This window comes from Silurus meridionalis, chromosome 13 (genome assembly GCF_014805685.1).
Source record: "Silurus meridionalis isolate SWU-2019-XX chromosome 13, ASM1480568v1, whole genome shotgun sequence".
Taxonomy (NCBI): Eukaryota; Metazoa; Chordata; class Actinopteri; order Siluriformes; family Siluridae; genus Silurus; species Silurus meridionalis.
This window is the reverse complement of record NC_060896.1, coordinates 3,960,525-3,983,024: the sequence shown is the minus strand read 5'-3', so window position 1 is coordinate 3,983,024 and position 22,500 is coordinate 3,960,525. Positions and strand designations below refer to the sequence as shown.

Genomic DNA, 22,500 nt, shown 5'->3' with positions numbered 1-22,500 from the left:
AGATAGATAGATAGATGATAGATAGATAGATAGATAGATAGATAGATAGATAGATAGATAGATAGATAGATAGATAGAGAGATAGATAGATAGAGAGGTAGATAGATAGATATATAGATAGATAGATAGATAGATAGATAGATAGATAGATAGATAGATAGATAGATAGATAGATAGATAGATAGATAGATAGATAGATAGATAGATTGTATTGTTTATCCCCGTTATGAACCTGATCGTTTTAATTGTTAACGCAGTGGGGAAAATGGGCGTGTCCCTGACGTCACTCCCGAACTTCGGACAATCTTGCGCTCGCGTGCCAAAATATTCCGTCAGTAAACTTCGGACGCGGTGCGCGCGCTCGTGCACAGGTCTCCGCAGAGAAGTGCGCGCGAGGATGTGGAGTTAAACCCAGTGGACTGTTCTGAACTTTCACACCCAGGATAATCCCCCGGATCTGAGGCGCTAAAACCACCGGACCATGAGCTGATCTGAGCCCCGGGTCCTGCCGCAGAGAAGTGCACGTACAGGTAAAGTATGAGATTGTCCTTGAGGTGGTGGTGGAATATTTCAGAGTAACATTTCAGCGTTAGTTTGGAAGAAACATCTTACTGCTTTAGAGTAATGCGCAGAGAAGGTGGAGGTGTCCTTTCCAAAACAATAACCCTCATTCTTCACTCCACTCTCAGGAGTAAAGAGGTGAAACTCTGCTCTTCCTTCACTCTTCAAGAGAACATCATTCACACATTTAATCCGTCAGAGATGCAGATCTTAAACACTCATTCTACATGAATTATTCTACTGTCAACTGCATGCGCTTCCCTGTAACACATACCAAACCTACAAGAGCGCATTTCTTCCTCTCAACAGTTTGCAGTCCAGTAGAAATCTGCCACCTAGAAGTTATTGTTGATAGTCTTCTGGTTTATAAGCAGTAGGTTCCTGTGTCCAAGTTTCAGTTTGCTAGTTTGCTCTGCGTTGCCTCACCTGGTTAAACAATAACTACTGTTCTGAGAACTGCTGATGTGCAGCAAAGAGCTGGTGAATATTCAGGTAGTGAAAGTTTTTATTAAATCAAACAAAAAACACTTTAACATTGACTGATAGATAGATAGATAGATAGATAGATAGATAGATAGATAGATAGATAGATAGATAGATAGATAGATAGAGACAGACACACAGAGAGACAGATAGATAGATAGATAGATAGATAGATAGATAGATAGATAGATAGATATAGATAGATAGATAGATAGATAGATAGAGACAGACACACAGAGAGACAGATAGATAGATAGATAGATAGATAGATAGATAGATAGATAGATAGACAGACAGACAGACAGACAGACAGACAGGTAGAGACAAACAGACAGAGAGACAGATAGACAGACAGAGACAGACAGATAGATAGATAGATAGATAGATAGATAGATAGATAGATAGATAGATAGATAGATAGATAGATAGAGATGGACAGACAGACAGATAGATAGATAGATAGATAGATCGATAGATAGATAGATAGATAGATAGATAGATAGATAGATAGATAGATAGATAGATAGATAGATAGATAAAGACAGACAGACAGACAGACAGACAGACAGACAGACAGACAGACAGATAGATAGATAGATAGATAGATAGATAGATAGATAGATAAAGACAGACAGACAGACAGACAGACAGACAGACAGACAGATAGACAGATAGATAGATAGTAGTTTTGGTTTGATTATTGCGTTGCCTCACCTGGTTAAACAGTAACTGCTTTGAACTGCTCCATTCATATGCATGTTCTTGAGGTCCAACTATGTACCATACATACAAGTTCTCTTGATGGTTCCACCCATAAACATGGAGCTTTATTTTTAATTAAAATAGATTTTTTTTATAGGAATAGGACTTGTGTATTCGGATTTTATCTGATCATTTGTGTTCTGTATTCTCTCAGACACTTTTCCCTCATGAAAATTAATTACCAAGACTTCTTCTACTCTTAGCTCCACTACATTAGGCTAATAAGTGATCAGTAAGAGTAGCGAGGAAACTGTGGTTTGCTACAGGCAAATTAATCTTGTCTCGGTTTCGCTTCAGGCCGTGATGTTTGCACAGTGACCTTGCTATGGAGTTTAGCAACGAGGTAGATTTTTCCAACAACAACAACAGCCGTAGCAGCAGCAGCAACAACATCATCCTTCCTCTGTGGAAGAAGCGTGCCTCGGACCAGGTCTCGAATGGCAACCTGAAGCCCAAACCAAGACCTTTGAGCTATCAGATTGATGGTGTCCTTATGACCGATTTCCCTGTGGAGGACAACTGCTCTTTTACCGTCACACAACCTGCAGAGACGATCACCACTCCACAAAGCACCATGGTGATCAAACATGTTTTGAACAAACCTGCCCGTAAGACTCGTGTTGTAAGGAGCATTAGTATCGGGCACCTATCCAGTGGAAGCTTTTCTCTGGCAAGATTCAGATCAGAGAATAATAATAATGACTCCATTGACAATAACCAGGTGCCCCAAACCAACCTATCTACAAACACTCCCAATGGCCTAAGCAAAAAGGAGACCAAAAGAGACCGTGAATCTCTGAAGCGCCTGTCTAACCCATTTACCCTTATTTCCCAGAGGGAGCAAATTGTGTTCGGGGACCCATCCCCAATATCAGATAGACAACCCCCACAGAAATCTGGCTCTCCTTCTCAGAATTCCCCTCAACAGTATTCTTCCTCCGTGTCTCTTGGATCTTCTTCATCTCACAACTCCATGTCCAGCACTTCCTCTCTTTCTTCTTGCTCTTCTTCCTTCTCCTCTGTTCCCAGCACACCATCCGATCCCATAACTCCTCAATCTCTGTCTCCATCCGAATGCAAAACAGTAACACCACACCATTCTTCAAGCTCCTCCCAGTGTTCAGAAGTCAAGTCACCCATACCCAGCATGGTACTCAGTACCCACAGCCCCGCTGCATTGAAGATGGGCAGCCAGCAGCTCATTCCTCACAATCTGGCATCTGAGAAACGATCAGGCAAAACTATCCATTCTCTGGTCTTGAAAGACTCTTCTAAACGTTCCCTCCGAGCTCGGAGCATGGTGGAGAGTGGCGCGTTCTTCTCCAGTAGTAAGGATGTTCAAGAGGCGGATGGCGAGGATGTGCCAGGACTGTTCAGAAGAGGCCTGAGGTCAACATCTTACCGCCGGGCTGTGGTCAGTGGTGTTGACCTGGACGTTCCTTCAGACCTTCTAAAAGGGGTCCCAGAGGTGAAAGAAGGACCCAGGAGTCCGCGACCAACCAAAAGCAAGGTGAGTTCAGCTTTACTGATATCAGAACAGCTGATATCTAAATCCATCACTGAGGTCGATGCAATTCACATCTTGATGCATAGCCAACATTACCAATAAATAATAATAAAAAAAAGATTAAATAAAAGCAGACGTTTTTAGTATTCTGTCTTTAGGAAGTTACAGCTCTACCTCTGCCATGTTAATCTGTATTATATGTGACTCTCAGGAAAAGCCTCGGTCTTCGTAGTGTTGTGATGCGCCATATTCACGTAGCAGCAGCGATGCTAAGAGAACGCGCTTTCGAGAAACAGTTTAGCGAGGAGAAATTAATCAATATATAAAATATAAAATATTGGTCACAAATTATTGGTCACTTTCCGAATCATAAAAGTATAGCGAACCTATTAAATACTCACCACTTCTAGATTTTTAAAGAGATTCCACCTGGATCCTTTTCAGAAATAAAAAACTACTTTAGGGTTCTATGCAGAACTTTATTAATATTACCACAATTGGACAATATTCTCATTTTAATAATATTCTTACTGCAATTTGAAAACGCTTCCAGTTCTGGGTTTCTGGATTGGCACCTTATAAGAAACATCTTTTCCTACACAGACCCTTCAAGGTTTTTCCTAGGTCTAGGTGCTAGGGCCTAGGTCTATGCAAGCTAGAAATCGATACTCCGATGTAGGGTTCTATGTAGAACTTTGAAAAACCTAATATACCCTTGAGGGCGATTGATGTAACCACAAAGTCTCTTCTCTGAGAAAATCAGTATTTTTTTGTAGAAAAAATGTGTTCAAACTAAAAACCTCAAGGATTATTCAGTAATTTCTGACTTCTGGATTTCTAATAATCTAATAATTTCTAACTAGAACCCATGCAATTGAAGGCATTTTTAGCAAGCTACATTGAATCTTTTACTGTAGGTCTAAACTAAAATGTTTAGGTAGCCTGGAGCCCTGCAATTGGATTGGTTGAAGGCTGTTGAAACTTTTATGTAGGGTTTAACATAGAACTTTTTCCTCTTTATGGGTGCTAGATGTAACTTTGTTTATGGTTCTGTAGTCGAAGAAAATAAAGCTACTTAAAATACCTTAAGAGGCTTCTGAATAATCATTAAACAAGAACCCTGCAGAAACCTTTTCAAAGGTAAGACCTTAAATCCTTTTTTAAACCAGTTTCCTGTAATAAAACTGTATGGAATATGTATCTTTTGATGGATGGAAGTATGTACTGAAACATGCTGGTAAAGTACAAGGTTATGTAGAATCCATGTGCTGTGGAAAAACCTTTTTAATCCAAAATCCTTCCAGCAAACCATATGACGAGAAATACGTTCAACTGTTTTGCCATTAAGCTTAAATCCACATTAAATATTAACCTGTGCATTGTTTTTGTAATTAGACTCAAACTGAGCACACGGCTAAAAGTAATTATGGCTTTGTTGATATTTTACTGGAGTGTTACATAACAGGTCGCGACACGCCTGTATTATGTTATAGGATTGATGTTCATTATACAGTGTCATACATAACAAGTTGCACCATTTTCCTCTACTTGCACTCAAGTGTTACTATCAGAGAAAGTACCTCAACCTGAATCTCCTTCCAGGCTTCAGACTTCTGCTTAAAGTTTTCAAATCAAAACTGAGCAGATCCAACAGGATGAACCATTTCCTGGTAATGTTGACACATTTCTAGAGTGCACAACATATAAAACAATCTCTCGAAATAGATTCCATCATCGTATTGTGACGTCAACACGACTCCTGTCCCTCAACTTGTTCAGATCTTTAGACTTGGTCTAATTTTTCTTATCTAGAAAGATAAGCACTTCTGTAACTCATGCTAGATAATCATATCTTTTAAATAAAGTGAATACAAGTAACAGTACTGATAAATGTGAATAAATCCAGAATGATGTCATGGAGCGGCCGTCATTTTTCGTCCCGTCGCCACGTATAAAGAACGCTGATTAGGTTTGCTAGAGCAACAAAGCTTCCAGCGTCCTCAAATTAGCTCTGCCAAACACTTCCATGCAAGGCACAAAGGCCTTATAAAGGGGTCATAGAGGTCGAAGACCTGAAAGGTTGCGAGGAGGTGGAAATGAACCGTGTCTGCTAATGTCCATTCTTCAGATTTTAACAGGCCGGTGTGAATGGAAGAACCAGAAGCAGGAAAAGACACAAAAAAAAATTGGATTTTTGCTTTAAATATTCCAATCAACCAGGTTTAAGTGTCAGTGATCTTATTAAAGGAATCGCAAGGTCCAGATCAAGTTCAAATCCCAGCGCCACCAAGCTGCCATTGCTGGGCTTTTGAGCAAGGCCCTTAACGCTCAAGGGGAGGTGGTATCTCAGTGTTTAAGGCTCTGAGTTACTGGTCGGAGGTTCAAGCCTTGGATATGTGAAGTAATAACAAATATTGTTCCCCAGTGGGATCAATAAAGTGCTCTAAAAATAAAGAAATAAATAAATGCCTGTCACACACAAACACACCTTTCTCCATATGAATAGGAAATCGTTAGCATAAACCCACTTCTGTAACGCTAACCCCAATCATTATTAGCAACATGACCTTTTTTTAGATTTTGTATCATTCGTTACTGTTTAGCAAAATCCTGAACACACAAATGCTACATTGCTAACCATGACTTCAATGATACGAGCTATTTGGCATTAATAAAAATGAACCGCTGTCGCGAGGTTTATTTAACAGACCGACATTAGCTAATCGTTTATGTCTTCTTCAGGTTGGAGAGAAGAAGAGAATACAGAGCCAGAGGACATTTGATAGTGAAGGTAAGACCCAACTACACAATCTTAAATCTGATCTTCTCCGAATTTACCCACTGCATTATAAACCCATTCTGCTACAGAGGTTAAAGCATTTACAATTTGCAATAACCCCCAATAGACCGAGCACCCAGCAGAAATGCTAATTCACTGCTAAGAAAAGGACTTTGTACGCCAGTACACATTTATTTATGGGTGTGGTTTACTTTCGTTTTTGTGCTGATATGAAGTGTACTTTGACCCGTCACTTTGTGAAGCTTGGTTCAGGTATTAGAAAACAGGAATGTAGTTTTCTTAGTTTATAACAATGGTGATGCTACCAGGTAGTAATTAGCGATCAGCAAACTTTTGCCTCTCTAATTTCTTATTGCTTGGTGACATCTCACATACACCTTCTATCACTCTGTGTAATTACAGTAAGCTCTCACAGAGGTATTGCATATGGGCAAAAGTTTTGGGACACCTGACTTTTCCAGCCGTATGTGGTTCTTCTCAAAACTGTTACCACAAAGTTAAAGGCACATAATTGTATAGGACGTCTCTGGATGAGCTAGTATGAATTTTATGTCTCAGCATGACAACACCCCTGTGTTCATAAAGATATGCTTAACATGGGTTGGAGTGGAAGATCTGCTGCTATTGAACACCTTTGAGATGAATTTGAATCCTCACCTCACCTACATCAAGCGCCTGATTGTACTAACAATCTTGTGGCTGAATGATTCTCCACAAGCACACTCCAAAATCTGGTGGAACATCTTCCTAGAATGGTGGTTACAATAACAGCAAATTGGGACTCAATGTGGAAGGGGGGTGAAAGCACATATAATCTCCACAAACTTTCATCTAGTTTTTCAGGCAGATTTTGATAGCTCAACTTGCCTACCTTTAAACATTTATGCTTCTCACACTGAAGAGAACCATACATACAGTACATATATGTTCGGGTTTCTTTTGGTAATATTCGGTCCCTTCAAGTTTCTTGGGATCTTAGTAACCTTGATGCCTCTGCTAATAGTAAGAGTTTCTCCACAGCTCATTCTCGAAATTTGTGTTTATTTTCTCTATTTTATGGCCGCTTAATGGCATTTCTTTTGTTTTCTAGATTGAACTTGAAAAGATCAGGTTTCATGTGCTTAGATTTCAAGGAAATGATAAACACATTTACGTGTTATTTTAGCTATCTCAGGATTGTCTTCTCAAATGTCAAGGGTATGTAATTAAGGCGAAGTCATTTAAGGCAATGCTGCTAGTTTATTAATAAACAGCTACCTTGTACCTACGTTTACCGCCCAGTATTTTGGCACTATGTCAGTAAATTTGTATGCACTATATATGCATGTACATATATATATATATATATATATATATATATATATATATATATATATATATATATATATATATATATATATATATATATATATATACATACACACTATATAGTATTGGGTCACCTGGTCATAAGTACAATATGAAATATATAAACATTGCATTCCACATTTCACAATTCACTCTTATAATTCCCTCCACTCTTCTGGGAAGATGTTCCACTAGATTTTGAAGTTATGGATATTTGTGTTCATCAGCCACAAGGGTGTTACTAAAGGCAGGTACTGATGTAGGTGAGGAGACCTGGGGTGGAGTCAGCGTTCAAATTCATCTCAAAAGTGTTCAGTAGGGATGAGATCAGAGCTCTATAGCAGCAAGATCTTTTCTCCAAAACATGTAAACCATATCTTCAAGAATCTCACTTTGTGCACAGGAGCATCGCCATGCTGGAACAGGTTTTGGGTTTCCAAGTTCAAGTGAATGCAAAAGTTTATTATAGCGCCATCTAAAGACGTCCTGTACAATTGAGTGCTTTGTGGTAACAGTTTGGAAAAGAACCACATATAGCAGGAAAGTTCAGGTGACCCAATACTTTTGGCAATATAGCGTGTGTGTGTGTGTGTGTGTGTGTGTGTGTGTGTGTGTACATATATATATATATATATATATATATATATATATATATATATATATATATATATATATATATATATATATATATATTTTGACACTGATGTGTGTGTGTGTGTGTGTGTGTGTGTTTGTTTGCCATATGTCAGTGTGTGTTTGTGTGTTGGTCTGAAGGTATTAAGTACAGCAGGGTAGGTTGAATTAATAGTGGGAATGATAAAAAGTGATTCATCCAACCCTGGATCCATTGCCTAATGCTTAAAAACAATAAATGAGCTTAAACAAGTGTTTTAATAAGCTTGAAGCTGTTATTCAGGTGAATGTGTTTAATTTCTACAGAAGACGAGGTTCTGTATCAGAACTACCAGGAGAAAGCGTTGCATGATGACTCAGATGAGGATGCGGAATCCAGGGAGCCCAAAGCGGACGAGCGCATCGTGGTGCAGTATAAACCCATCCGGACTTCCTGGAGTCAGCTCAGTGTGGTGAGCCACAACAAACACACACACTGAAAACAGATTTCTGAACATTAAACACATGCACAGAATTTCTGACGAAGTCAGAAAGCAGGTTGAAGGTTTCTTGAGCCTTCACGTACAAATATCATGCCATGTTGTCACCTTCCAGCTCCAGGGCTCGATCCTGAGCTCAGGTTTCTGCCTGTTTGGAGATTTAAGTGTTCTCCCTGTGTGAGTGCAGGTTATTCGATTTTCTCTGAGTATTCTCTTCAATCCTAAACAGTGAATCATGTAGTTGTTTGTGACACTCGGTGATAAGCCTTTTGTGATTACATTTTACTGTAATAGCCACACACACACACACACACACACATAAACAAACACAGCAACTGACATACACTTTAACACAAAACCTAAGCACCTCATACCAAAATTCTGTCATCGCACAACATAAGCAAACACACACACACACACACACACACACACACACACACACACACACACTCAATCAAGGTGTTGTTATAACCCATATGCACACACTCATACACACGCAAGAAGAAACACGGTCATGAAGTTGAGGAATGCTGGGATTACGAGGAATGTGGTTCAGTCCGGTCGCACGGGAGTCCCAATTATAACCACCCTGAGAGAGAGAGAGAGAGAGAGAGAGAGAGAGAGAGAGAGAAGGACATGGAGAAAATGTTCAAACTTATTGATTCTATGATCTCTTAGTGAGACAGAAAGAGATGTGGGGACAGATTGGGAGACAAATGTTAGTATGTTTTAATGGGTCTCTCACATGGAGAAAATAAGACAGGAGAGGGAGACAGGTATAGATATTAATACATTGTAATGAGAGAGAGAGAGACAGGTAAGTGAGACAGCTATAGATATTGTCATTAATGGACAGTAATGAAGTAAATGTATTTTGTTACTGTACTTAAGTAGCTTTTTCATGTATTTACTTTACTCAAGTATTTCCAGAAGAATACATTTGTTTGTGGGACTCCTGCAAAATGTTTTTTAAAATAAAAACTATATAAATAATTTACTACAGAAAAAATAAATAAACTGTAATGTATTTACACACAAAAGCAACAATGGCAACTACGATGAAATAAAAGGAGGCACGAGGTCAGAAGCGACCGCGGTTCATGCGTGGTTCATACTCTCACGTGGTTCATGCGCGGTTCTCACGTGGTTCATGCACTGTTCATGCGTAGTTCATACTCTCACGTGGTTCATGCGTAGTTCATACTCTCACGTGGTTCATGCGTAGTTCATACTCTCACGTGGTTCATACGTAGTTCATACTCTAACGTGGTTCATGCGCGGTTCTCAACACATTGGATTTCTTGCAAAAGCCTGAACTTTTCTCAAAATCCTCAGTTCATCTCTCAGAATTAAGTATTTGTGTGAATGAACATCTCATTCCCATCAGAATGACACGTCCTTTTTTCATTGTACACAAACAGGATCGTCTAAATGTTTGGTCATATTGTCAGTATGATGACACTGTTTCATTTCCTCATGTAAACTACAGTTTTGATTACAGTGATTGAAAATGCACGAGGTTGAATCACAAATTCTGACAACTGGTTTAACCATTTTGTACACAATGAACTGATGCTGAGATGTTTTTGGGGGTTAAAACTATTCAGGTGAAACCAGTATAATATATTTTGATCTACATGAACATAAACAACTGATAATATAGGAAACATCAAACACCTATACACAATCGATTAAATGACGTACCAAAGTGTTCGCAATTTGATCAAAGCGGCGAGAAATTGTTCTTATGATGAGCAAAAGTGACGACATGATGTGCAGGTTGAACAAGTAGTTTTGAGAATTTCATTTCGGATCTGAGAAACGCTCCAAAGCAACTGAGAAAAACTGTATTACTTTATAATTACTGAGTGAGACAAGTGGGGACTCTGACTGGCTTTTAGAGAGACATTTGGACAAAAGGAGTCCAAATACACTTAGATAAGAGGAGGATATAATGCATTTGAATGAATTTCTGATGGACAGACAGAGAAACATATATAATTACATTTTAATTAAATTTTCAAAGAGAGAGAGAGAGAGAGAGAGATACAAAGATACAAAGATTTTTTGTTAAACACAAATGGCTAAAGTGATTATTATTATGTCTGTAATCTTGGGATAAATCAGATTTTAGAAAATCTGAGAGAGTCACAGAAGCTGAATGAAAAGTGAGAGGGAGAGAAAGAAAGGAAGAAAGAAGAAAGGCAGAGAGCTACTACATCCTCAGGGAACTGGCTCCAGTCAGGGCACGGCTCCAGCTCCTCACTCGAATTCCGACACTTTCTCCCCCGTGGAAAAAATGCTGAAAATGTGGAAGGCTGGAGCGCATGTGAAGCCTCCTGTTTGTGGTATTATGTAATCTGGTTGAAGGCTGGAATGGTGGGAGACTTTAATGATGTTTTCCATTTTGCCGCTTCGTTCTGGGCCACCTTAGGCCGGAATGTTCTGGAAACGTCCCAGTAACACATGAAGAGAGAATCATGTGAGTGTGTGGAAAAGAGTGAAAACGTGGGGGATGTGGGGGAAACAGATGGGTGCAGTGGTGTGGACGTGGACGCAGTGTACTGATGCAACACTACAGACAAGGATAGGAAGAGAAGAGTTAATGTTGACTTTGTGTGTAGGTGGAAGAGGTGTGTGTCTCTTTCTGCGTGTGTCTCTTTCTGAGTGTGTGTCTGTGTATGTGTGTGTCTCTTCCACTGTGCGTGTGTGTGTCTCTTCCACTGTGTGTGTCTCTTTCTATGTGTGTCTTTTCTACAGTGTGTGACTCTTTCTATTTTTATCTTTTCTACTGTGTGTGTCTCTTTCTATGTATGTCTCTTCCACTATGCGTGTGTGTCTCTTTCTGTGTGTGTCTTTTCCACTGTGCATGTGGTTGTCTCTTTCTGTGTGTCTCTTTCTGAATGTCTGTCTGTGTGTGTGTGTGTGTGTGTGTGTCTTCCACTGTGTGTATCTCTCTTTCTGTGTGCATCTCTTTCTGAATGTGTGTGTGTGTGTGTGTCTTTCTGTATGTCTGTGTGTGTCCTTTTCTGCTTCTATCTGTGTGTCTGTGTGTGTGTGTGTGTGTGTGTGTCTTCTGTGTGTGTCTCTTTTTTGTGCCTCTCTTGTGTCTTTGTGTGCTTCGTGTGTCATGCTGTCTCTTTCTATGTGTTTGTGTGTGTATCTGCTTAGTGTGTGTGTGTGTGTGTGTGTGTGTGTGTGTGTGTGTGTGTGTGTATGTATGTATTCAGAGTGTTTTGGCAGGGCACTGTTTTAGGCTTTTGTCTACACAAGAAGCCAGCACAGGTGTGTTTATCTGACAACACACACACACACACACACACACACACACACACACACACACACACACACACACACACACACAAACACACACACAAACACACACACACACGCACCCCACAGGTTGGGAAAGTAGCCGAACTGTTGGATTCACATGGGGATGAAGTCCATCCTGCTAAGAAACGCTGTCATTCATAGACGTGTGTGTCAATAAAACCTGCCAGTGGAAACGTAGGGATTGCGAAGATCTGCTCTGAGGGGGATAATCTAACGTTTCTGCTGAAGGATTCGATGTTTTGGGGGAATGTTGTGAAAAGCCTCGGCTTTCATCCCCGTATCATGTCTCCAGGATTATTCAGTTAAAACTCATTGAAAATTCCTTCATCCTACATCTTTCATCCCAGAACCCAGAAATCTATCAGCACGAATCAAAGTCAGGGACTTTTATGGGAAATTCTTCAAATGCATCAAGGAATCAAGAGTTCAGAATCGTCTAGAGGTGATGTGTCCTACTTTCGACACCTAGGCTCCAAATGTAATAAATGCACTGATTCACCGATTCGCATCGGTGCGTCGGCATAAGATGTGATGCATCGATTTAAAAAAGTGTGTATCGAATACAAGTCGGCTTTTGTATTGCAATGCGTCGTTTTTAACATATTTATAAAGGTAAAAAAAAAAGCTTTATTTATATATACTGTATTATTAGTAGACTGCATTTCGGTGCGGTGTATCTGTGTATCTGTGTATTCATCACCTAATTACTTTAACATGAAAGAGGACACTAGTAAATGAAACCCAGCAAACAGAATCTGCCAAATGAGAGGTTTTTCTGTATGACAGATTTTTATACACCAATTTCCTTCCCAGAGAGCCCTGGAGGTGTAACCTGATCTTCTCTCCTGATTCTTAGTTTCGGTTACCACTTGGTTTGTCGGAAAGATCTAGTTTTCTGTGGTGAGCAGAGAAACGATCGGATGCTGATCCTGATGTCATCACCAGATATTGGCGGGTACTTTGCATTTGAGTAACCCAGCCATTAGGGAGGCACAAGTCGGTGCACTCTTAGTGCTGGTCCCAAACCCAAATAAATTGGGATGGTTGCGTTAGGAAGGGCATCCAGTGTAAAACATGTGCCAAATCAAATATGCGGATCATGAATCAGAAATTCATACCGGATTGGTCGAGGCCTGGGTTACCACCGACTACCACAGGTATCGTTAGCCAACCGGGTTCCAGTGGAAATTGGGCTACTGTTGGCCGAAGGAGGAGAAGGAGAGGAGGAACACTTTTACAGAGACAGCAGGGAGGATAAATGTTGGTACTATGACTGGTAAAGGGAGAGAGGTAGCTGATACGATGGAGAGAAAAAGGGTAGATATGTTGTGTTTAGGAGACCAAGGAGTAAGGCCAGGAACATTGGAGGTGGGTTTAAACTGTTCCACCATGGTGTGGATGAAAAGAGAAATGGTGTAGGGGTGATTCTGAAGGAAGAGTACAGTAAGAGTGTAGTGGAGATGAAGAGAGTTTCTGATAGGTTGATAAACGTGAAGCTGGAAGTTGAAGGGGTGATGATAAATGCCATCAGTGCTTATGCTCCACAAGTGGGCTGTGAGATGGAGGAGAAAGAACAATTCTGGAGTGGTGGAGAGTGTACCTAGGAATGAAAGATTGGTGATTGGGGCAGATTCAATGGCCATGTAGTTGAAGGGAACAGAGGTGATAAGGAAGTGATGGGTAGGTGTGGCCTTAAGGAGAGGAATGTGGAATGGAGGATGGTGGTAAATTTTGCTAAAATAATGGAAATGGCAGTGGTGAAAACTTATTTTAAAAAGAAGCAGCACAGGGTGGCGTATAAATGTGAAGGAAGGTGCACACAGGTGGACTATATTCTATGCAGGAGATGCAACCCGAAGGAGATTGGAGACTGTAATGTGTTGGCAGGGGACAGTGTAGATAGACAGCGTCAGATGGTGGTCTGTAGGATGGCTTTGGAGGTGAAGAAGAAGAGGAGTGTAAGGACTGAAAGAAGAATAACATGGTAAAAACTGAAGGAGGCAGACTGTATGGTGATGAAGATGGTGAAGCAGGAAGTGGATAGGATTAGTAAGGAGGAAGTGAGAGCGGCGATTAAGAGGTAGTCGGTTGGACCAGATGATATATCGGTAGAAGTATGGAGATGTTTATGAAAGATGGCAGTAGAGTTTTTACCCAGATTGTTTAACAAGATTCTGAAAGGTGAGGGGATGCCTGAGGAATGGAGAAGTAGTGTGCTGGTACCGATCTTTAAAAGTAGGGGGGGTGTGCAGACCTGCAGTAACTACAGGGGAATTAAGTTGATCAGTCACACCATGAAGTTATGGGAAAGAGTAGTGGAAGCCAGGCTGAGAGAAGAGGTGACCATCTGTGTGCAAAAGTATGGTTTCCTGCCGAGGAAGAGCACCACAGATGCATTATTTGTTTTGAGGATGTTGATGGAGAAGTATAGAGAAGATCAGAAGGAGTTGCATTGTGTGCTTATGGATTTAGAGAAAGCATACGACAGGGTGGAGAGAGGAGTTGTGGTATTGTGTGAAGAAGTCAGGTGTGGCAGAGAAGTATGTGAGGGTGGTGCAGGACATGTATGAGGACAGTGTGACAGCAGTGAAGTGTGCAGTAGGAACGGATTGCATCATGGATTGGCTCTGAGCCCTTTCCTGTTTGCAGTGGTGACAAACAGGTTGACAGACGAGGTCAGACAGTAGTCTCAATGGACTTTGATGTTTGCGGATGATATTGTGATTTGTGGTGAGATTAGGGAGCAGGTTAAGAAGAGCCTGGAGAGCTAGAGGTACGTGCTGGAGAGGTGGGGGTACATGCTGGAGAGAAGGGGAATGAAATTCAGTAGGATTAAGACAGAGTACATGTGTGTAAATGAGACGGTACCTGGGGTCAACAGTGCAAAGTAATGGAGAGTATGTTGGAGAAGTGAAAAAAAAAGACAGCAGGCAGGGTAGAGTGGGTGGAGGAGAGTAACAGCAGGAGTGATTTGTGATAGAAGAGTATCTGCAAGAGTGAAAGGGAAAGTTTATAGGACTGTGGTGAGACCTGAGATGTTGTATGGTGTAGAGACAGTAGCATTGAGTAAAAGACAGGAGGTGGAGCTGGAGGTAGCAGAGCTGAAGATATTTAGATTTTTATTGGGAGTGACGAGGATGGACAGGATTAGTAACGAGTTTATTAGAGGGACAGCGCATGTAGGACGTTTTGGGGACAAAGTGAGAGGTGTCATTGAGATGGTTTGGACATGTACAGAGGAGGGACATGGGGTATATCGGTAGAAGAATTCTGAGGATGGAGCCAACAGGAAGGAGGAGAAGAGGAGGACCAAGAAAGAGGTTTATGGATGTGGGGAAGAAAGACATGCAGGTAGTTGGTTTGAAAGAGGCAGATGTAGAGGATGTAGAGGACAGTGTAGTATGGAGAAGGATGATCCGCTGTGGCAAATCCTAATGGGAGCAGCCGAAAAAAAAGAAGAAGAAGCAGACTTTGCCTTCAGGTGCTTGTTTTGTTCAGGTGGAAATCAAACCAAAGTTCAGACACCGAGAACATGTTGCTTGGAAACATTTAATGGAGAGCTCATGCTGCTGAACCTCTGTGTTTCTGTATGTCTTCCGTGTCCTGTTTTTCTCCATCTGTTTTGTTTGTGCTGCATGTTTGCTGAAGGTTCTTGAGGATATGATCCACAGTGAGTTTATGAGGCTGGTAGGTGTGTGTGTGGGTGGGGGGATTGGGGGGCTGGGGGCGGATTGGGAGGGGCTTTGCATTTCCTATACACCAAACCCAGACTGCTGTCTGAATTGAACAAAGAGACAATTATTCACATCCGATTCCACCTTTACCTCCGGAACACTTAACTGGCCCGGGTTTGGGATCAGATTTCACTTTATGTAATTTTCTCAGCATTTACAAAGATCTACATTTTAGGTCTTAAAATGTCTTAAATTCACTGTTCTAGTTCTTAAATAGGTCTTAATTTTTCAATGTCCCTGTAAAACCAACTCTAACGCCCATTGAAAGTGCAGCACTTTAGAATGTTTTTTTTTCTTTGTTAGTGTCTGTTATTGGAGTGAATCTCTTTCGTATTGTACCACAAACATAAAACTGATTTTATATGTCAGTTATGGGAAGTACAAGTGTAGTTATACTTGGCTTAAATAAAATGAATTTAGGGCTCGGTTAGGGCCAGTTGCTAACAACCTATTTGCTCCCAATGTTTCTTCCTCATCCTATCTCAGGGAGTTTTTCTTTGCCACAGTCACCACATGGCTTGCTTATTAGGGACAAACTTACAATTATAAAGAACTTATAAATTTTTTTATATAATTCTTTATCTCTGTAAAGCTCCTTTGAGACGATGTCCATTGTTTAAAATTAAATTGAATTATTTTATTTATTAGTAAGAGGTTATCCAATGGAGGCATACACGGGTGATGAAGACTCTGTACATCATGCTACAAAAACATCATGTAAAGTGTTTTCCGTACTGCAGCTGCATTGTTCGAATGCCAAACATCACAAGGAACACCATCATGTCACACACCCAGTAGTTGTGCCCATGTTGACAGGTTACAGTTTACAAAAAACAAGTAATGTTCAGTTATTATTGAGCTTCATAACTACAATAATGCGATATTAAATGGTGGAGTCTTACTAAGTGTGTGTGGAGTGTACTAAGTCATATTAAACAGTAGCTTCAGTACTCTTCTGGTCAGTAACATGCATGTATCGGGTTGGGTTCAGTGGTCAATGCTCTCCTGAAAGCGTGTATAACTTTCTTTTGGATCCTTGAACGGCTAATGTATGTAGGTCAAAGTAATTCATGGAGAAAAGTGGAACAAATATGTTGATGGATTTTCTATTAATGATCAATTCTGACTTAAACTTACACTGAACAGTCATAACTTTATGGCCAGCAATCAGGCATAACCTTATGATTACCTGCCTAATATTTTGTTGATCCTGTTTTGCTGCTAAAACAGTTCTGACTTGTCGATCATGAACTTCTTTAGCAGTTTGAGCTACAGGAGCTCGTCTGTTGGATCGCCCACGACCCTGTCTCCGGTTCACCACTGTTCCTTCCTTGGAGCACTTTTGATGGATACTGACCACTGCAGACCAGGAACATCCCACAAGAGCAGTTTTGGAGATGCTCTGACCCAGACGTCTAGACGTCACAATTTGTTCAACTCACTCAAATCCTTACGCTTGGCCATTTTTCCTGCTTCTAACATCAACTTTGGGGACAAAATGTTCACTTGCTGCCTAATAAATAAATCCACCCACTAACAGGTGCCATGATAAAGAGATAATCAGTGTTATTTACTTCACCACTCATAATGTTATAATGCCATAATGTTATGCCTGGTCAGTGTTTATTGTCTTTTAATTTGACGTGCTAAAAATTTTCATTTTGAAAAAAAAAAATAATGTATAATAATGTTAGATGTTTTTTTTTTGAGAATTTAATATCGGATATAAGTTATATTAGTAATTTTATTATTAGCCTCCATCACCCAAAAATCATCAGGAACAGACTGTATTTATATCAGTTTCTTGGTTTAGGTTTTTTCTATGCTATTTTTAGATCAGCCCCGAGCTACAAGTGTTTCATTAGTCTCCATTTGTCTCCATTTTCAGTTTCGGTGTTCAGAGGGTCCTGAAAGATTTTTCGTCTGGGAATTTTTATTTTAGTGCGTCACTAGTATCAGATTTTGTCCCACTTTGGTATTGTATTGCATTTGAGATATATTATATTGTCTGTCTGCAGATGCATATGCAGAAGCTATATGACGTTAAAGAAAGATCGGTTCAGGTTTTTGACAGTATGTTCCTGTCATATCCCTCTCGGTTATGGTTGGATCCATTGGCAGGGTCATTTGAGTCACTTCTCTGATTTTCTGTGTGGCATTAGATAAAAACTGCTCTGCGGTTTTGGGCGCTCCTGATCCAGGAAGTTTTTGTTTAGGCACAAAGCAGCAGCAGCTTTTCATTCTGTCACCTTGTTTTCTGCCCTGGTTATGAACGAACAGTATGAGGCTCAGGTGCCTGCAGTTTCTTTGGAGAGAAACCTGATCAGGGAAACACTTTTATTTCAGCCTGTTCACTCGCACATAATCATTAGCGGTCATTTGAGTATCATTACATGCTCGTTCTGTACAACACCCCAGCTCCAGCTACTCCCAGATAGGAAGCTGGGGTGAGGTAAATCAATGAAGTAAAAATGTGAGGTAAAAATTCTGTAAAAACCTGGCTTACATGAGAATGCTAACATCAGGTGTGTGAATGAAGCCTTATTTTAGCTAACTAATATCTGATTCATCCACCTTTAGTTTTTAGGGGTTCTTCAGGATTTCATTGAAGCGATGTTCTTCTCCTCCTCCTCATTTTGAGTTTCTGTCATAGTTTCTTAGCAAAATATCCATAAAGTCTTTGGATAGAGTCAATTTCCCCGGCCTGATTTTAGCAATCATTAGCAATGGTAATCAGCACAGAAGCTAAGTAGCTAGATATGTACACGTCTCTGTTGAATTCTCCCTCTTTAGCAGCACACCTTCAATGTTGCTTTCACACTTATTAGCCTGACAAGTTTACCAAGCTAAGGTTATAGCCAAATATATTAGAATTTTATTTAGCCAACAATAAGCTAACAATAATCACGTTGTGTAAAGTTTGCGAACGTGATTGGATAATCACAGTCATTTAAACCCAGTGCTAACAAGCTAGCTCACATAAAAACTGTGTATTCAATAATTAGCTAGGTTTGATCGCTCTAAGCTAAAATTTGGTTGCTTTGTAAATGTACTTTATTAGCAAGCTGACTAAAATTTGGCTATATCATGTAATTATAAGCAAGTCGAAACTCAAGCTAACGGTGTTTTAAGTCAAATGGGATCTTGTGCTTGTGCTAGTCAGAGTTTAATGCTTCATTCTGCTTTTTCTGGTCTTTTTTCCAGGTAAAAAAAAGTGAGCGTGTGACAGGCTAAGTCCAGAGGAACGCAAGCGACAAGAGGTAATGTGCTTCTCGTCTTCCTTTTTATAGTCTTCTAAATTCATTCTTGTTTTTCTCCGTCCATCCCCCTCTCTTTTCCTGAGTGCTTCAAAACGTACCACTTTGTACAGCTGTTTTTTGTTGGAGAGCGCTTGAGACCAAGCCGATACAAGAATTTGTGTGTGTGTGTGTGTGTACATGCTCTTAAACTATTCAGCACTGTCTCTCCTGCATCCATTTAGTAACCGCTATCCATTTGAGATATGTGTATTAAACCCATAAATCATACCAAGTGTAAACATTAGAGCCAATAAACAAACGTAGCGTCCTGCTCAATAATAAACACGCCCTAATATAGCCCGAACGGATCGACCTTGCATTTCCCAAGCGACATTAAGGCTCATATCGTTGTCAAACACGGCGATATAAAACATTGCAACATGATCGCCAGGAGCATTAAAACAGGATTCAGCTTTTCCCTTCAGAGCTGTCAGAGAAAAGCAACTCGTTTTGTAAGTTTTACAGCAGAATCAAAAGAGGATTGAAATCATCTCCCAGTGCTCCCCCCAATGTTCTCCTGAAGGCTTCGCTGGAAGGGTGGATTCAATTTTTAGAAATAATTACATTTCTATTATTTGGAAGACGCCCTTATTCAGAACTTCTTACATTTATCTCATTCGTACAGCTGAGTAGCTACAGGGTTATGGGTCTTGCACATGGACCCGTTAGTGGCGGTTTGGTGTGGCTGAGATTTGAGCACATTACCTTCTCATTCAAATAAAATGCCTTAACCACTAAAACTACACTTCTAAATATATATAGTGGAAATGCAATTCGAAATTCAAATCCCGAGCATGTTTTGGAGTCTTAATAACAAGATCATCAGAAACCATGGACTGATTTAGAAGGGATTGCTGAGTTTTCGACTCTGATTGGTCGAAAAATTTTATGAATTCTTTAAAACAGCAGCTTTGACAGTTGTTTGAAAGTTGTCTGAGGTTTATATCGACTTGAGCAACACATCATTTGTGGTGACTTTTTGTTGCATGGAAATGGATTTCTACACTTCTATTTTGTGCCTATTTTTTTATTACGTCTCGTTGTTTGCCTTTTAAATTTCTCAATTAATTTGCACTGTATATATATAAAATTCAAAGTGTAGCTTCAGTGATTTAGGCATTAGACTTGGATCAGAAGGACACTTTTGTGCACCTGAGCAAGGCCCTTAATGCCTTCTGGTTTCTAGGTCACTTAATAAGTGCTTTATTGTTGAAGTAACTTTTTCAAGAAAGTCCAGGTGAAGAAACGACTGCTGTAACATAAGTGGTGCAAGGAACTAACCGGTTATTGGATGTTCCACAACATGAAATATAATTATAACTGGTTTAAAAATATTATTTGTTTATGTAATAAATACAAAGAGGAACAACACACACTGTTTTTGGAAAGTGGTAGCTCAGTGTTTAAGGTTCTGGGTCACTGATTAAAGATCAGGAGTTTAAGCCACAGTATTGCATAGCTGCCACTCTTGGGCCCTTGAGCAAGGCCCTTAATCCTCCATGCTCCAGGGGTGGTGTATCATGGACCCCAGCTTCACAACATTGCTGGGATATGCGGAGAAAAGATTTCACTGTGCTGTAATTTATATGTGAGTAAATGAATCTATTCTGCTCTACTCCTGGGAGTAACGATCATGATCTTATGGCCACATGTGTATTTATTGGACTGATTTACTTGCATGATGCATTAGCTAGATAATAGCAAACAAATGTTCTTATGAAACCACTTTGTAAAACCCACATGTGTGGAAATAATCAGCATCAGATCAATACCACACCCGGCATGAAAGAAAAATGAAAAACACCGTCCATGGGTCATAAAAATCTAGAAGTGAAATAAAAATTTTGAATGATGAAGAAATTCCCAGGCCGACCATTAGATCACAGCTGCGGTGTTACGGTGTGTGTTAAATCAGTTGTTTGTGTCACAGGCGATCTTCGAGGTGATCTCGTCCGAGCATAGCTACCTGCACAGCCTCATGATCCTCGTCCGTCTGTTCAAGAACTCGCCGGAGCTCAGCGACACCATGACTAAGACGGACCACCACCACCTCTTCTCCAACATCGTGGATGTGTGTGAGGCTAGCAAAAAGTAAGATCCTCGTTCCCTTTCTATTCGAGCAAAGAAGAACCGCAAACCAACAACATACACATAAATATTTGATTCATTTGGTTTGCTCAATTCTTTCTTTTTTCGTTCATCTCCAAAATGGGACTTGTACCTGCTGCCACATACGTCCACTCTATTGCCAAAAATTTGTGGACACCTGAACCTTTCTTTCCATATGTGGTTCTTCTCCAGACTGTTACCACAAAGCTGTAGGCACACAGTTGTATAGGACGTCTTTGGATGCGGTATATAAAGTGACGTTCACTTGAACTTGGAAACCCAAACCCCAATTTCTTGAGGTTGAGGTCTGAGCACTATAGCAGGCCATTTTAGATCTTCCAAACCCATGTAAAGCATATTGTAATGAAGCTGGATTTGTGCACAGGAGATTTGTGATGCTGGAACAGGTTTGGGTCTCCAAGTTCAAGTAAAGGGAAAATTTCATGCATCCAATACAAGTGTGTACCTCCAACATTGTGGGTAACAGTTTGTGGAAGAACCACTTATGTCTGAAAAAACAACAACAATGGGTGTTATACTTTTGCGCATGTAGTATATTTGCCAAAATCACAAATATTTAGAAAAGGCCAGCGCACATTTTGGTGTAGGTTCTACTTCTCGGCTTTTGTCGTCCACAAAATCCCGATGTTTAACCGACGGCGGCTCAATGCCATCTATCTGTGGTTTGTGCCTTCTTTCATGTAATCTGTTCTGTGCCAGCTGGATTTCTAGAGAGCGTGTGTCTGATGCAAACCTGTAGCTGGTTACACAACGCAACACTCATGTATTAACAGGTCTGAACTTTGCCTCCAGTAGCTGTTACCTTATTTCCCCACTTTTATTTTATTCTCTATTGTTTACCAGTACAGTCCTAATGATAACTAAGTGCATCTGAATTCTTCGAATCTGATTGGTCAGAAGGTTTTGTATTTTCTATGATAGTAGTGCAGCAGATTGTAAGAGTTTCTATAGTAAAAGCTTATATAATCTAAGACCAATATTACATGGATAATGGATATTTTATTTTGGAAAGGAGCCTTTATTGTATTGTAATAGTCTGAGGTACAGCTGTTTTTACGGGGTTCTTTTAAGAAAGAAAGTGAAAAATTGAGTATTTATATCTGCAGTTAGCTAAGTGATAATGGGAACAAACTTTTTACCACTCCATAGATTATAGATTATAGAAGAAAAGAAAGAAAGAAAGAAAGAAAGAAAGAAAGAAAGAAAGAAAGAAAGAAAGAAAGAAAGAAAGAAAGAAAGAAAAAGGAAGGTGGTTTATGTCATATGTAGTTCACAGCACAGTAAAATTCTTTCTTCACATATCCCAGTGATGTTAGGAAGCACTGAGTGTTGAGGGCCTTGATCAGGGGCCCCAAGAAGCCCAATGGGGCTTATAACATGAAATGTAACAATAAACGGATAAACTAATATCTTTAGTTTATCCGTTTAT

At 40.0% G+C, this 22,500-nt stretch overlaps 1 protein-coding gene across 1 annotated transcript in view; it reads left to right on the top strand.

Moving 5' to 3' along the window:
• Positions 1 to 220: 220 nt before the first annotated feature.
• The window catches only part of LOC124395468 (rho guanine nucleotide exchange factor 26-like), a 54,251-nt gene continuing 31,971 nt past the window's right edge, over positions 221 to 22,500 (top strand). The window contains exons 1-7 of the mRNA XM_046863968.1: positions 221 to 530; positions 2,104 to 3,316; positions 6,056 to 6,104; positions 8,400 to 8,545; positions 13,849 to 13,864; positions 18,862 to 18,902; positions 20,872 to 21,032. Coding sequence (XP_046719924.1) covers positions 2,132 to 3,316; positions 6,056 to 6,104; positions 8,400 to 8,545; positions 13,849 to 13,864; positions 18,862 to 18,902; positions 20,872 to 21,032 — 1,598 coding nt within the window. The 5' untranslated portion in view covers positions 221 to 530; positions 2,104 to 2,131. The remainder of the gene's footprint in view (positions 531 to 2,103; positions 3,317 to 6,055; positions 6,105 to 8,399; positions 8,546 to 13,848; positions 13,865 to 18,861; positions 18,903 to 20,871; positions 21,033 to 22,500) is intronic.